Source organism: Panicum hallii, chromosome 9 (genome assembly GCF_002211085.1).
Source record: "Panicum hallii strain FIL2 chromosome 9, PHallii_v3.1, whole genome shotgun sequence".
NCBI classification, from domain to species: Eukaryota; Viridiplantae; Streptophyta; class Magnoliopsida; order Poales; family Poaceae; genus Panicum; species Panicum hallii.
In genome coordinates this window covers 54,055,359-54,068,953 of record NC_038050.1, presented here as the reverse complement: position 1 = coordinate 54,068,953, position 13,595 = coordinate 54,055,359, and the positions used below count along the sequence as shown (strand labels likewise).

General features: G+C 45.1%; 2 protein-coding genes across 4 annotated transcripts; one reads left to right on the top strand and one right to left on the bottom strand.

Moving 5' to 3' along the window:
* Positions 1–174: 174 nt before the first annotated feature.
* On the bottom strand, positions 175–3,491 carry LOC112876121. 3 transcript variants are annotated; one of them, XM_025940171.1, is made up of 3 exons: positions 3,134–3,491; positions 2,940–3,050; positions 175–824 (listed from the first exon to the last, which is right to left on the bottom strand). In XM_025940171.1, the coding sequence occupies exons 1-3, from the start codon at positions 3,450–3,452 to the stop codon at positions 787–789; spliced, it is 468 nt and encodes a 155-aa protein (XP_025795956.1). In that variant the 5' UTR covers positions 3,453–3,491; the 3' UTR covers positions 175–786. The 3 variants fall into 3 exon arrangements, with proteins under 3 accessions (XP_025795956.1, XP_025795954.1, XP_025795955.1); XM_025940169.1 differs by lacking the exon at positions 175–824 and adding an exon at positions 853–1,130; XM_025940170.1 differs by lacking the exon at positions 175–824 and adding an exon at positions 2,421–2,676 and having other exon boundaries at positions 3,134–3,488.
* A 6,669-nt stretch (positions 3,492–10,160) lies between these two features.
* On the top strand, positions 10,161–12,572 carry LOC112872554 (NADH dehydrogenase [ubiquinone] 1 beta subcomplex subunit 10-B-like). The gene is made up of 3 exons (XM_025935586.1): positions 10,161–10,544; positions 10,638–10,714; positions 12,253–12,572. The coding sequence occupies exons 1-2, from the start codon at positions 10,259–10,261 to the stop codon at positions 10,664–10,666; spliced, it is 315 nt and encodes a 104-aa protein (XP_025791371.1). The 5' UTR covers positions 10,161–10,258; the 3' UTR covers positions 10,667–10,714; positions 12,253–12,572.
* Positions 12,573–13,595: the final 1,023 nt, after the last annotated feature.

Sequence of the window (13,595 nt, the reverse complement as noted above, 5' to 3'; positions counted from 1 at the left end):
TGCTTACATGCTGACGAAAAAAATAATAAAAGAAGGCAGGTTTAAATGGCAGCGCCGGTGTCGGCGCCTAGCATGGCAATAACCACAGGCACCTCCCCAGTGGCAATGGTCTCAGCACTCAGTAGCGCAAAGCTTCACGAGATATATAAAGCAATGATGCTGTGACTGTAGGAGAGCAGAAAAGATCTACTCATGTTACTTGCTGACCATTATTCCAGATTATCCACCGACACCCAGCATATGACGCAAAAAGGCCTCATATCCTGATGCCATTCCCATTACAAAGTTACTACAGTGAAACAATGTGGATCCTCAGCATCACAGACTTCAAACTGAAAACCAACAATGACAACTCAACAAGGTGCATATATCAGGAAGTTTAAGTAAACACACCTCAGCAACCATAGAACATAACTAGCACAGCAGGGGGGCTCAACAGGAAGCAGCTACAGATAGATCTGCCGACATGCAAATGCTCAATATTGGGAAATCAGATAATATCAAGACATGCAAATCTTGAGGCATTAGTTTGGTACTTTTTTAACATAGCTTTAAAATCAGCAACAGCATGATGCTAAAGACGATGTGATACAATACATATAGAACCTGCATGAACTAATAGAGAGAATCAAAACAACCATTGCGCAATGCACGTGTGCCAGAGTAAAAAAGGGATACATAATTCGCAATAATGTTACAGATACAATCTGAAAGAGAATGCCTGACTAAAAACCAGTCAATAGCTCAAATCAGAAAAAAGATGAACATAATGTAGTAAAGGTGTCTTCAGGCAAAGACTACAACTATCCAGTGTTTTTGATAGTCTGGGACACAAGCAACAGTAACAGTACATCTATAAGTAAAATTTATCATGCAACTTATTGCATCATCTTATATGAACATGGCTACTGAGAAGGAACGTCACCTCAGTACATAACCAATTTCTTTTGTACACACTAGCAAAAAGTTACTTCCAAAAGTCTCAAAGCATGGCCTAAATAAGAAAACTTATAGTGTATACCATACTGCATACATCATTCACACCAACCTGAAGCACTGCCATTCTAATTTCTGAAACATTGATATCATACTACTACAGGTTTCCCCAGTTGTATTTTCATAAGCATTGCCTGTGTCCAACATGGCATAGAGTCATATTATAAGTTTGTTGGCATTTCAAAAGAAGCAAATATCATACAGACCAATAGAATTATCATACATGATAATATAATTGTCACGTGCCTTGTTTTCACTGTAGAACACATGGACATCATCAATTAAGCAAAATGATTTATAAAACAAATGGTACATAGCCCTAATAAAAAGGCAGGACACTGCAGATTCATTGTGAAGTCCAACACAGCATGTTGGGGTAACAAAAATGTCTGTTAACTAAATTATAAGTTCATAAGGCACCCAATATATCAGCATTCAGAATCAGCCATACTAAAAAGATGATCAAATTAAAATAACAAATCTAGTTTTAATGTAGTCATGACGATGAATTTTTATAATGCAAGCTTTCAACTCAACAACTGAGTGAGGACCACAAAGCAAAACTTAGGGGCTGTTTGGTTTGGCGCCGCAGGCGCCACGACCTGCCTAAGGTGCGGCGGCCGATTTGGCCGCCACACCTGCGGCGTGAAAACTGCGGCGCGGTGTGGCGCGTGCGGCGCTAAACCAAACAGCCCCTTAGTGTTCAATGAATAGTAGGAGCCAACTTTCTTTGTAGGAGCTAGCAAAAAGTTCTTTCTGAAGGCCTCAAAGCCTGGCCACCATAGTACATCATTCACACTAATCTGAGTCTAGCATTTCTAACTTCTCGATCATGGTATCAAGCTACTGATACAGAACAGTTTCCCTTATTCATATGCATTGTTCAACATGGCATATAGAGTGCAAAACAGCATTCATTCACATTCTAAAGAAAGAAAATAAGTAAAAATAATAGAAAACCCAAGAATTGCCATATAGGCTAATCTAACTGTCAAGTGCCTTGCTTTCAGTAACAGTAAAGAACACTCCAACACTGTTAATTAAGCAAAACAACTTGCAAAACGAATAGTACATAGCCTAATACAACAGCAAAACAATGCACATTCATTGTCAAGTTCAATTTGGTATGTTGGAGTAACAGAAATGTTTGGGAAATAAAGTTCTGTCTATGGCCTTTTATTGCTGAATGGTAAGTTAGGTGTAATCAAAGAGTATTAGAGTAAGAGTAAGCAATTAGGATCACTAAATAATATGCGTCTAAGCAGGTGATGGTGAGGACTGAAGGCAGCAAAATTTAGTGTTCAGTGGATGAGTTTGGCAATGTATTTAATGTACTGTTTCACCATTTTTTTTTAAAAAAAAGCAAAGAGATGGATCATGATGATGAATGTGAGAAAAACAAGGCAACCTGAGGATGCAAAAGATAGGAAAGGCACATGTCATGAGCATTGCCTGAAACTGAATTATCAGGAAGCAACTAGATGGTTTTAAACTGGACCCAATCATCCTTGATACTACAGAACATAAGTGGAGTCTCAGCCTTCATGGCTTCATTAATCATCATGTAGTAGGCTTCTTGCAAATTGCAACCACCAACGCCTATGCCCTAGAAATTTCTTGTTTTCTTAGATGCTTGGCCCAGTTCCGGGAGTTTCCCTTGCTGCTTGGGCAGGTAAGCACCTGATAAACACATCCCCCCATTGGGGAACAAATAAAACTTGTAAGTCAAAACCCCAACCATCACCTAGCAGCAGCACAATCAATCAGGCAATTGAATCCGGAACAAACAATGCACCACTGACAAAGAACATTAAAGCCGTGCTACACTCAATTAGACAATTTAGACCATAGACAGATTCATTAACAAAAAAAACAGATCACAGAACTATGTACATACTGCAACCAATTTGAGGAGAAATGCCTTGCTACTTTTGTGTTCTCACCGGTTCTCGAGACGAGGTTGATGCGGGACCGGGGCGCGGCGAACATCCAGCTGTCGTCATCGAGCGACCTCACCTCGCTCTGTAGCGCCTCCATCGCCTCCGACTTGAGCTCTGCGCGGCGCGGCCGACCCCAATCGGTCAGTCGCTAGAGGCATGTAGCGCTAGGGCTTGCACGAGGGAGGGAGGCGTCTTACCAGCCACGGCCTCGTCCTTGCGGTAGAGCGCGTCGATGGAGTCCGCGACGTCTTCGGCGGCGGAGACGGCGCCTCCGCTCGCCGCCGATACGGTCGACCTTGCCGGGGAGCTCATCGACGCCCGCTTCCGCCAGCTCCGACTGGGCGGAACCAGCGGCGCGCCTCTTAGCCCGGCCGCGCCGCGGGGAGCCGAGGGGTTGGGCGGGAAGGCGTCGGAACGTCGCTGCCTCGGCCGCCTGGTAGGGGGCGGGCGCTTCGGCCGATTACGAACTAAGGGAGGGGAACAGTTGGAGCGGAACAGAGCAAGCTGCAAGGGCATAGCCGCATAGCGCCCTTTGAGACGGGGAAAAATGGAACATGTTCAGAACTTGGGTCTCAAACCTGAAAGGCTCACGAACGACCTAAATTCTGAAAAAAAAACTCCGTTTAGATGGGCCAAAGTGTCAAGCTATTGGAGTGGCACCCCTCAACCTATGGAAGTTTGCAGTTCAAAGAAAAACTATGAAAGTTTGAATAGATTATCAGTGCCAGATCAATTTCCTGCAATAATCCCGAACCCAAATTAATTTTCCAAAAAGAATTAACCAGCTGCAGGACCTAGATTGAAAGGAGAGAGATCATGCATTGCATTTTTCTAGCTGCGCGTGTTATGATTGTTGCAGCCAGTGTAGGACTAGAAGCCATTAGGAGCAAAATTATCTCAGCTGCTTCATGCCAAGATGCATACAGTCTTTTTTTTTTATAATGTCAGTCGCATGTTATTGCGTTTTTATACAGTCACACAAACAAGCTTCACTTGTATCATGCTTAGCCACGAGCATCAAGATTGCCAACATGATGGAACTTGAGAACAAGGGTTCAATGTCCCATGTCCTTTTGTAAAATACTCAAGTAGTCAGTCATCTGGACCAGCCACAACTGTTTGACATGATGAGCCTACTCGTACTTTTCGGGTTCCCTATGGACGAAACATGATATTTCAATTGGTCGTACAAAAATTATACATTTTAAAACGTTGTATAGAATACAAGTTTTAACTATTGTTTCACCGGCAAACAATCCATCACCTAATCAACACTATTGTTTCACTGAGCATGTGTGGCTCCGTTCCAATTTTTTGGATGGACTCTTCCATCTCATTTTTAGTTTGGTGGGTCAGGTTCATCCAAAATTTTTACCCCCTCCGGTCCAAATTATAAGTCATTTTGGTAAACCTAGATACATATTTTATGCTATGTATCTAGACATAACGTATATTTAGGTGATTACCAAAATTTATGTATCTAGATTTGCTAAAAGATTTATAATTTGGAACGGAGTATTTGATTTGATGAATTGAGAAAAATAAGATGGATGCTATTTTCACACCTTTAGCTATTGTTATCACCCCACATATCATTCATTGGATCCTACTTCTCATTCTCTCTTTTTTATTTTTCTTATTTTGCCTTATCTTTTTTTAATTATATAGTACAACTCAGACACTCACAACGCACGTATACTCACCTCTATAAACATGTGTACGCAAATCCTACCCCTATGAGCATCTTTAAAAACTGAGTCGGCAATATCAGACCCGGGAGTACGGGACTGTGTACATAGCGTAGTTCATACATGAATAGGGGATAGGACATATCCTATACCTTATCTGTGGTGTACTCTACTCGTATCCGAAATAGAACTAGTCAATACAGAAGGAAGCTACACGAGTTGTACTCGAGTAAGATTCCTAAACTAGTGTCGGACTAAGATTCATATAACCCTGTCCTCCCGGATATATAAGGGTAGGCAGGGACCCTTTAAAACAGATCAATACCCAAGGCAATACAAACTACCAAACATGATGTAGGGTATTACGCACATCGCGGCCCGAACATGTCTAAACCTCGTATTGCTTGCACCTTTGAGTTTCTGATCTCGGCGACACCCTACCTAAAACTCACCACCTCGGGTATACCCCTCGGTGGGCAGGCGGTAAAACACTGACAGACAAATTCCTAAGATTGACGAAGTCACCACAGACATCTCGCTGTTGATAGGAACATCGCCTACTGCTAAAAGCATAACACTGTCCTGAAAAATTCGCTTGCATAGGCACCATCGAAGCACGCCGAGCTCCACTCGCCCTGGCTGCGGCTCGCGCCCCTGCCGCGTTGCTTTGCGCTGCTCGCCCCAGCCGCACCTCAACCCCACCCGCCTCCCCCTTAGCTCCATCCCGCTTGTAACGTTCAAGCCATCACTAGCCAGAATCACTCTATCGTATAATCCAGGAGTGGAGCTCTACCAAACTGGTTGTTACTTTAGCAAAATGTATATCTTGACAAAAAGTGAAGTCCCGTGGCACATCTAAAACTTTAAAACTGTTAGCATGGTTACATGGAGTTGGCATTGCCACTAAATAACACCAGAAACCGCCAAGAATTGCTCTGTGGTACAAGGAAATTGCAACTATCGGTTACCAGAATTCTCTTGTTAGCTCGTGGTGGACTCGCCGGCGGGTGCGGGAGGACGGTGGACGCGGGCACTCGGCGGCGCTCATGGTGGAGCTAGGAGCCTAGGAGGCCAGGAGGACCAAGGCGGCGGCATTTGGGACTTGGGAGAATCTGTGCAGAAACAGAGAATTTTTTTAAAGAAGGGTTAAAAAAATTAAAATTCGAAAAAGGTGCCGGTTTAGAACAATTCGAAAACTGGGTGCCTCCCGCCCAATCAACGGGCGGGATGCGAAAATTTTTTCACACGCCCCCCATCAGGGGCCTCTTCACGAAAGTTACGCGGCATCCCGCCCTTCCAACGGGTGGGAGGTCTTCCGAGGGGCCTCCCGCCTGTTGGCAGGGCGGGAGGTTCCCCCGAGGGGCATCCCGCCCCCCCAACGGGCGGGAGGTTCCCCCGAGGGGCATCCCGCCCTCCCAACGGGCGGGATGTCACCCCCCACTATTTAAACCCCCACCCACCTCTAATTCTCATAATATTCATCAAAAATCAATAAAAAAGAAAGAGAGGAGAGGAAGAGAGGAGAGGAGAGAAAGCGGCGAAACCCTGTCCACACATCGGTTTGGAGGTATATTCTCGTTATAATCGTATAATTATTAATTATTTTTACGAATATTTGTTAGGGTAGTTATACGTAGAATAGTTTTCAGTATTTTCAATAGCTTTTAGAAATATTTGTTAGGGTAGTTCTATTTTAAATAGTTTTGAGTATTTTTAATAGTTTTTAGATATATTTCTTAGGATAGTTATATTTTTAATAGTTTTTATAATTTCAATAGTTTTTAGATATATTTCTTAGGATAGTTATATTTCGAATAGTTTTCAGTATTTTTAATAGCTTTTAGAAATATTTGTTAGGCTAGTTCTATTATAAATAGTTTTTAGTATTTTCAATAGTTTTTAGATATATTTCTTAGCGTAGTTATATTTTGAATAGTTTTTATAATTTCAATAGTTTTCAGATATATTTCTTAGGGTAGTTATATTTCGAATAGTTTTCAGTATTTTAATAGCTTTTAGAAATATTTGTTAGGGTAGTTCTATTATAAATAGTTTTTAGTATTTTCAATTGTTCGTAGGAATATGTCTTACGGTACTTATATTTTTTATGCAGATATGGCGCAGACACCGGAGCTCCTTGACGCGAACATCGACCAACGGCACAAGTCGTACCTGGCAGCGGTGGAGGGGCAGGAGCTTCACGAGTTGCGCCCTCGTGTAGCAAACGAGTTGTTGCACCTGGACGACCACTGGCTTGACAGGTGATACTTTGTATTTTTTTACGAAACTAATATATAACTTGTACGATAATTGTAACCACAATGCAAAATATACAGGTTACGTGAGGCTGGTTTGCTGCCACTCGCACGTATGCTTCAGGCCGGTGACGGCCAAGACGGTGGCGCCAAGAAGCGGATGCAGCTGGACCGCTCTCTACTTGCAGCGTTGGCGGACAGGTGGCGTCCGGAGACGCACACGTTCCACTTGCCGTGCGGGGAGATGGCCACCACGTTGCAAGACGTGTCGTACCTGCTCGGGCTTCCCATTGCGGGTGAAGCTGTTGGCCCGGTTGCTGTGCCACCTACCTGGAGGGCGGATCGGCAGGAGCGGTTTGCTCCAGCGAACCCGCCACTTTTTGTGAACATACCTGATTTGCCCGGCCCCGCCAAGAGTTAGGTAATACAATTTAGGGTACGTCCAATTATTTTTTAATTAATTTAATTGAATCATATGTGACTACCTCTAAGTATTGAACAAATATATTTCAGGCTCAAGATCTGCACCCTCTGGCTGGGCAGTACGAGGTGTCGCGATGCCTGGAGGTATATCTGTTGTGGTTGTTCGGCTGGACTCTTTTCTGCAACTCTACCGGCAATTATGTGGACAAGGTGCTCATGCAATACGCGCGCGCGATTGCGGATGCGGAGCCGGACCAGGTACCTGGGTGGAGCTTGGGATCGCCAGTGCTTGCTGCCACGTACCGAGGCCTTTGCCAGGCCTGTTTGAAGACGGAGAGGACCGCCGTCATCACAGGCTGCTCACTTCTGCTGCAGCTATGGTCGTACGAGCGATTCGCCATAGCACGCCCCCTAATCAGCGAGGAGCCTTATCCGCCCGAGATGTATGGGATGTGGGACGAGGATTGCCCCACGATGGGTTCGCTTTGGACCGATCGACGGGTAAGCTCTTTAATTTACTGTTGTACGTTTCTGAATATGCAAAGTACCGATGTAGTTGTGTAATTTTGCAGATGAGCTGGGCACATCGGCAGGTCCGAAAAGCATACCCGCAGTTTGTATCCGAATTTGATCGGATGCGGCCACAGGATGTCATCTGGACCCCTTACACCGCTGCGGCTATCCAGACACGTGCGCCGCACGGGTTGTCGTCCCTCTGCACACGTGACGAGTAGTGCTGGCTCACAAAGGCGAACCTAGTGTTCGATATTCTCGTCGAGCCGTACTGCATCGAGCGAGTGATGAGGCAGTTCGGGCGACGACAACACTTTCCCATCCTACCTCGAGCGTTCCAGGCCGTGCCGCGCAACGTACACGAGTAAGTTTGTGATAACTCATTTTGTATTAATTATATAATCGTTATCATAAAATAATATTGTCTTTCAAATGTTTGCAACAGATATTCGCGCAGCGGATATCATGCCAACGAGGTCAACTGGGTGGTCAAGCTGCAGGAGTACGTAGGAGGGTGGCTGGACGCACGTGACGATGTGTGGGACGAGCCGCAGCCACACACGGAGGCGTCTTACGGCGCATACCTCCGCTGGTACCTCCCTCGCACTCGTCCGTACGTCACTCTTTCACGTATTGATGACGCGGAGCATCAGCACTAGCCGACCATCTCGGACACGTATCCCTCATACCGTGATCAGGCGCAGCGTGGCGCGGTACTTCTTTCGCAAATTCAATTATTAAATCTTTTTTATAAAAGATCGATAACAATATTACTCTGCAATCCATTACGTATGCAGATCGATCTGATCAACTTCGCGAAGGTCGAAGCTACATCTCAGATCATGTTGCTTGAATGTGGAGTACATGTACCGGAGGCACGGTATAAAGACAGCTTGCGTAAGATTCAAGACAACTTGAAGCGAGCGTTACGTGCACTGACGTGTCGCGGCAAAGACGACGTGGGGGCCTCCAGTTCATCTCATGCGTCCGCCCACGTGTACACAGCTGTCCCGTCGACCTCTGCAGCACCGCACGCAGCGTCCAGCGGTACTGCCACTAGTTCAAGCTGTAAGTCCTTTATAATTGCCATTTCGATCACCTTTGATTTACACAACTAATTTCATTTATTTTTATAGTCATGCACTCGACGGCAATGGGACCTCCTCCTGCAAGAATGGAGCCTCAGACGTTTGGCGCCTATGCTCCAGGAACGTCTCTCCCGTCGGGTTGGATGCCAGCTGCATTAGCTGCACCGTACTCTCAGGGGCTATGCTCAGCATGCATGGTCGACGGGAGCTCCTGCATACGGTGGTCCATTCGGTGTGCCGGACTGGGACGACTGGGAGGGCGGCTCCGCCACTTGGTCGGAGTTGGTGGGCGGCAGCGCCGAGCCTGACATCATTGGTCCCTCCCAGACGTATGACGCTCCAGGTGCACAGTTCCAGGATGACCCGTTCACGCCTGCACCTCCTCCGCCTCATCCTCACCATGCTCCAGATGCATTTACGTACTCGAAGGACCATATAGGCCGACGGGCTAGGACTAGGGGGGAGGACCAAGAGAGTGCGAGGTCCGGGACAGGCGGGGTAGATACTCCTGATTCGGTGGACTTTTCATATTTAAACTGTTTTTGTATGATACTATTTTCTTTTTAATTGGTTGATGTATCGTACTATCGTAATATTTGGATTCTACGTTGCAAAATGTTATTGTTTAACTATCTTCATACGAGTTTTATATACAGCAATCTTTTTCGTAAAATTGAATTAAAATTTTATATGTGTACAAAAGAGTATGGCGAATAAATATTGTATTAGAAAAAAGTCTGAATTTCAAATAATTTGTAAATCATAAATTCCATCAAAAAATAACAAAAACAATAAGCAGGGAACATCCCACCCGCTGGCCGGGCGGGATGCCTCCCGCCCTCTGACCGGGCGGGATTCCTGCCTCAGGGACCTCTTCGCGAATAAAAAACTTTCTTATTCGTGAAGAGGCCCTCGGGAGGGGCCTGGAAATATTTTTGGAACATCCCGCCCGATGGATGGGCGGGATGTCCCCAGCCCCACGCCTCCCGCTTGATCAATGGGCGGGAGGCACCCATTTTTCGAATTATTCCCAACTGGCACCCCTTTTTCGAATTTTAATTTTTTAAACCTTTTTTTAAAAAAACTCCAGAAACAGAGCGGTGTGAGCCCAACCTACACTTCGCTCTGCTGGGCCTTGGTGCACTTACACTTCAGTCTACTGGGCCTTTGTCCACTTACACTTACTCTGCTGGGCCGGCTCTAACCAGTGTCAGACTGTCAACCCACAGGCCTGGTTCGGCAAAATGGACTCATCGACCCATTCAGCTTCGTCTACCCCCCGCGATCGAGACGAGAACACCAATCCCATTCCCCACCCAAGCGGAGCGAGCGGGCGGCGGCGGCGAGCGGAGAAGATGGTGCGGAAGGCGAAGGTTGAGTTCGACGAGCAGCCGCCGGACAACTTCGACCCGAAGAACCCGTATGGGGACCCGGTGGCGATGCTCGAGTACCGGGAGCACCTGGTGCGGGAGAAGTGGATCCAGATCGAGACCGCCAAGATCATCCGGGAGCGCCTCCGCTGGTGCTACCGGATCGAGGGCGTCAACCACCACCAGAAGTGCCGCCACCTCGTCGACCAGTACCTCGAGGCCACCCGCGGCGTTGGCTGGGGCAAGGACGCCCGCCCGCCCGAGTTCCATGGTCCGAATCCCTTCATGCTTCGTCTTGTCCGTTCGTTTACTCTGTTGAGTTTGATCGATTGGTTGATTCGGTTGTTCCTTCTCTGGCGCGCAGAGCCCAAGAAGGTCGTCGAGGCGGAGTAGCGGCTCTGCTGCTGCGGCTTCGCGTGCTGCTGTTCCTGGATTGTAGAGGTGAGGCCTGCTGAAACTAAACGCAGCTTGAAATGAAATGGTTTCCTGTCCGTGAATGTTATGCAGAATCTGTGTGGTGGAAAGGAAATGGATTCCAAAGTTATTTGTGATGCTGGACATTGCAATCACTCTTCATTCACACATTTTTTGGGGGGCAGTAGTAACCTGAAAGGGATAGCCGGAAGTAAAATGGAGTGCAATAGAATGAATGCTAAACTGGCAAGGATAAATGCAGCAAGATTTTCAGTTGTATGTGTGTGTGAACTGCCTCGTGCATTTAAGCCTTTGAAAGCATGATTTCTTCATGTCCTCATTTGCACAATTGTGGTATTGCATACACTTGAATTGGGTAAGGAACTGGATACTTGTAACAGCAGTGTTACCCTGTTAGGGGTTGCATGTCTGGACCCAAGATATGTATCACACAGCTGAGATATTAGTCTAAATTTTAATTTCTTGATTGTACCCATATACAGTGATTGTCAGTCAACTATTAGTTCCACCAATGGTACAACCTTAGGTTATTTTCTATGTGTGTTTTCACTAGAATTTCATGAGACATTTTGATTTTAGACCTTGATCCTACTTAGTATTTATGCTGATTTTACTCATATATCTTCTCCCTGGTGCAACATAATTCGTCAGTTTCAGGTTATACTGATTGTTGATTGTGATAGGTGGGGGAACTTGGTATACCATATCCCACATATTTGGGCCTATGGTATACCCTATATTCTAATATTTGTCAATAATATTGGGATATTATGTACCAAAGTTACATCCCTGCTATACTGATTGTTGACGGTAATAGATGGGGAACTGGACTAGTGTTTTACTGCGATATTCTACTTCATTCTAGGACAATGGTTACACGAAAGACTCAGGGGGCTTCAGAGTGGTGTTGTACAGAGAGTATCTAAAGATTTTTTAGACTAATGTCTCCACTGGTGATCATAGCTAAGGACAAACTGAATGGCTGAAAATACTCATCAGGAACAGCTTAAATGACTAGAAATATAGCTGCAAAGTCTGCATGCTGTCTAGATATCAGTTTTTCTCAAGAACATCTTTGTATCTCTTTGTCTACCTGATTTTTAAGTTCGATATGAATAGTATAAAAAAATTTAATACGGACATCATCCTGTATTCCTGTACCAATTGATCTTCTTTAATATTCTCATGGCATGAAAAGAAAGAAGATACTACTATTCCTGACAATTATTGTGGAATATTTGAGGTAGCTTTATTGTCTTATTTTCTAGAAGTATAATTTACTAGTGCCAGAGTGCAATCTCTCATTCGAACAATCTCTTGTTTGTTTACATTGTTGCACATTTCATGGGAACACAAAATCACTTCTCACATTGTTGGTTGCTCTGTTCCATCTATCATGACTATACTTGGTGTATCTATTTTCATCCATCATGAAAGTCCTTACCTATAGAATTTAATGATGGGATAGACAAGCAAAGGTAAATAATTTTCTGTGTGTTGAACTACATGAATAGCTACATCAGTCTTTTCTCATCCTTGTGCAGGTGATCTGATCCTTCCGTTGAATTGAAACGAGTAACGTGGAACTGCTGCAGTTTGTTTACATCTGAAGCTGCTGATAGACTTCGAATAATGTTGTCAAAGAACATTCTTGTGCCTGTACCTTTTCCTGGCCTGTTGTGGAATTGAGCAAATCGTTGCTTGAACCTTCGTGCCTTGTTTCTCAATTCCTAATTTTAAGTTTATACAAACCGTGCATTCTTTTGGTTTTACTTTCCACTTTTTATTGCATCATTGATCTGCAACAATGTGAAAGGCGATTGTTGATTACCAGTATATTTATTGATCGATGCTGAGCATGAAACTTCAGCTCGTCTGAACCTTTATCATGGACGCGAAAAAAGCACTTGTTATGAATGCAGGGCTTGTCTATTCTGTATCTACATTAGCTTTGCACAGATTGTTGAAGGCTCCGGATGGAGGGGTGGGTTCGTGGAATATCCGTGCAGAGCAGATCGAAGTGACGATCAGATAATCTGTCGGCCCTATTGCTGGACCATGAGACGCATAATCTGTCGCCTCCAAGATAGGCCACAGGAGGCCAGGTCGCACCACCTCCACTACTTACGGTGCCGGATCGGGCTTGATCTCCACATTTCTCATTTCGGCAGAGATGCCTCAGCTTGTTGCCAGACCACGTGCCCAGGGCAGCTTTGCAGATGATCCAAAATCTATGGGCCTATACATTACCGCTGTTTCTCGCGCCGGAGAAATATCCTTCTGCTCTCTCTGGATCTGGGCGCTAGCACGCCAATGTTCTGAATCAAAAGCTCAAACAGCAAGAGCTAGAAAAGATGCTCATAAAACACACGAGAAATGAACGTAGCTATGGTGAAAAGTTTCAGGTTGAGAAATTGGTGCTATATCATTCACACTCACCAAAATGTTATGAGTTGAAGATTGAGTTGCAAATACGAATGGACATACACTTGTAGAAAGCCTATATATAATATAGCATACTCAATATGCCCCCCCCCCCCCCCCCCCCACCAAACACACACACATCCTCATGTTAGTGTTCCGTTGTGACAAGATATCATCAACGCGGTGACACCAGTAGATTTCGCGGGAATAGGATATTGGAGGCAAACAATGCACTCTAGATGTTTGCATATGAACTGTGGAGCTCAAAATGTTGGAAAAAGATGTGTAGTTACTGATAGAACTAATAGCGATCGCTAGGAGTAGATCGACGGGTACATTGCATTAACTTGAATAAGCAACAATAATTTACTTCTGGGTAGCTCATGTCGGTGACAACAACACGGTGAGGCGGCGCTGTTGTAGCAGAAGCGCAGTGGCGACGACGAGGTCGAGGGCGGCGCCG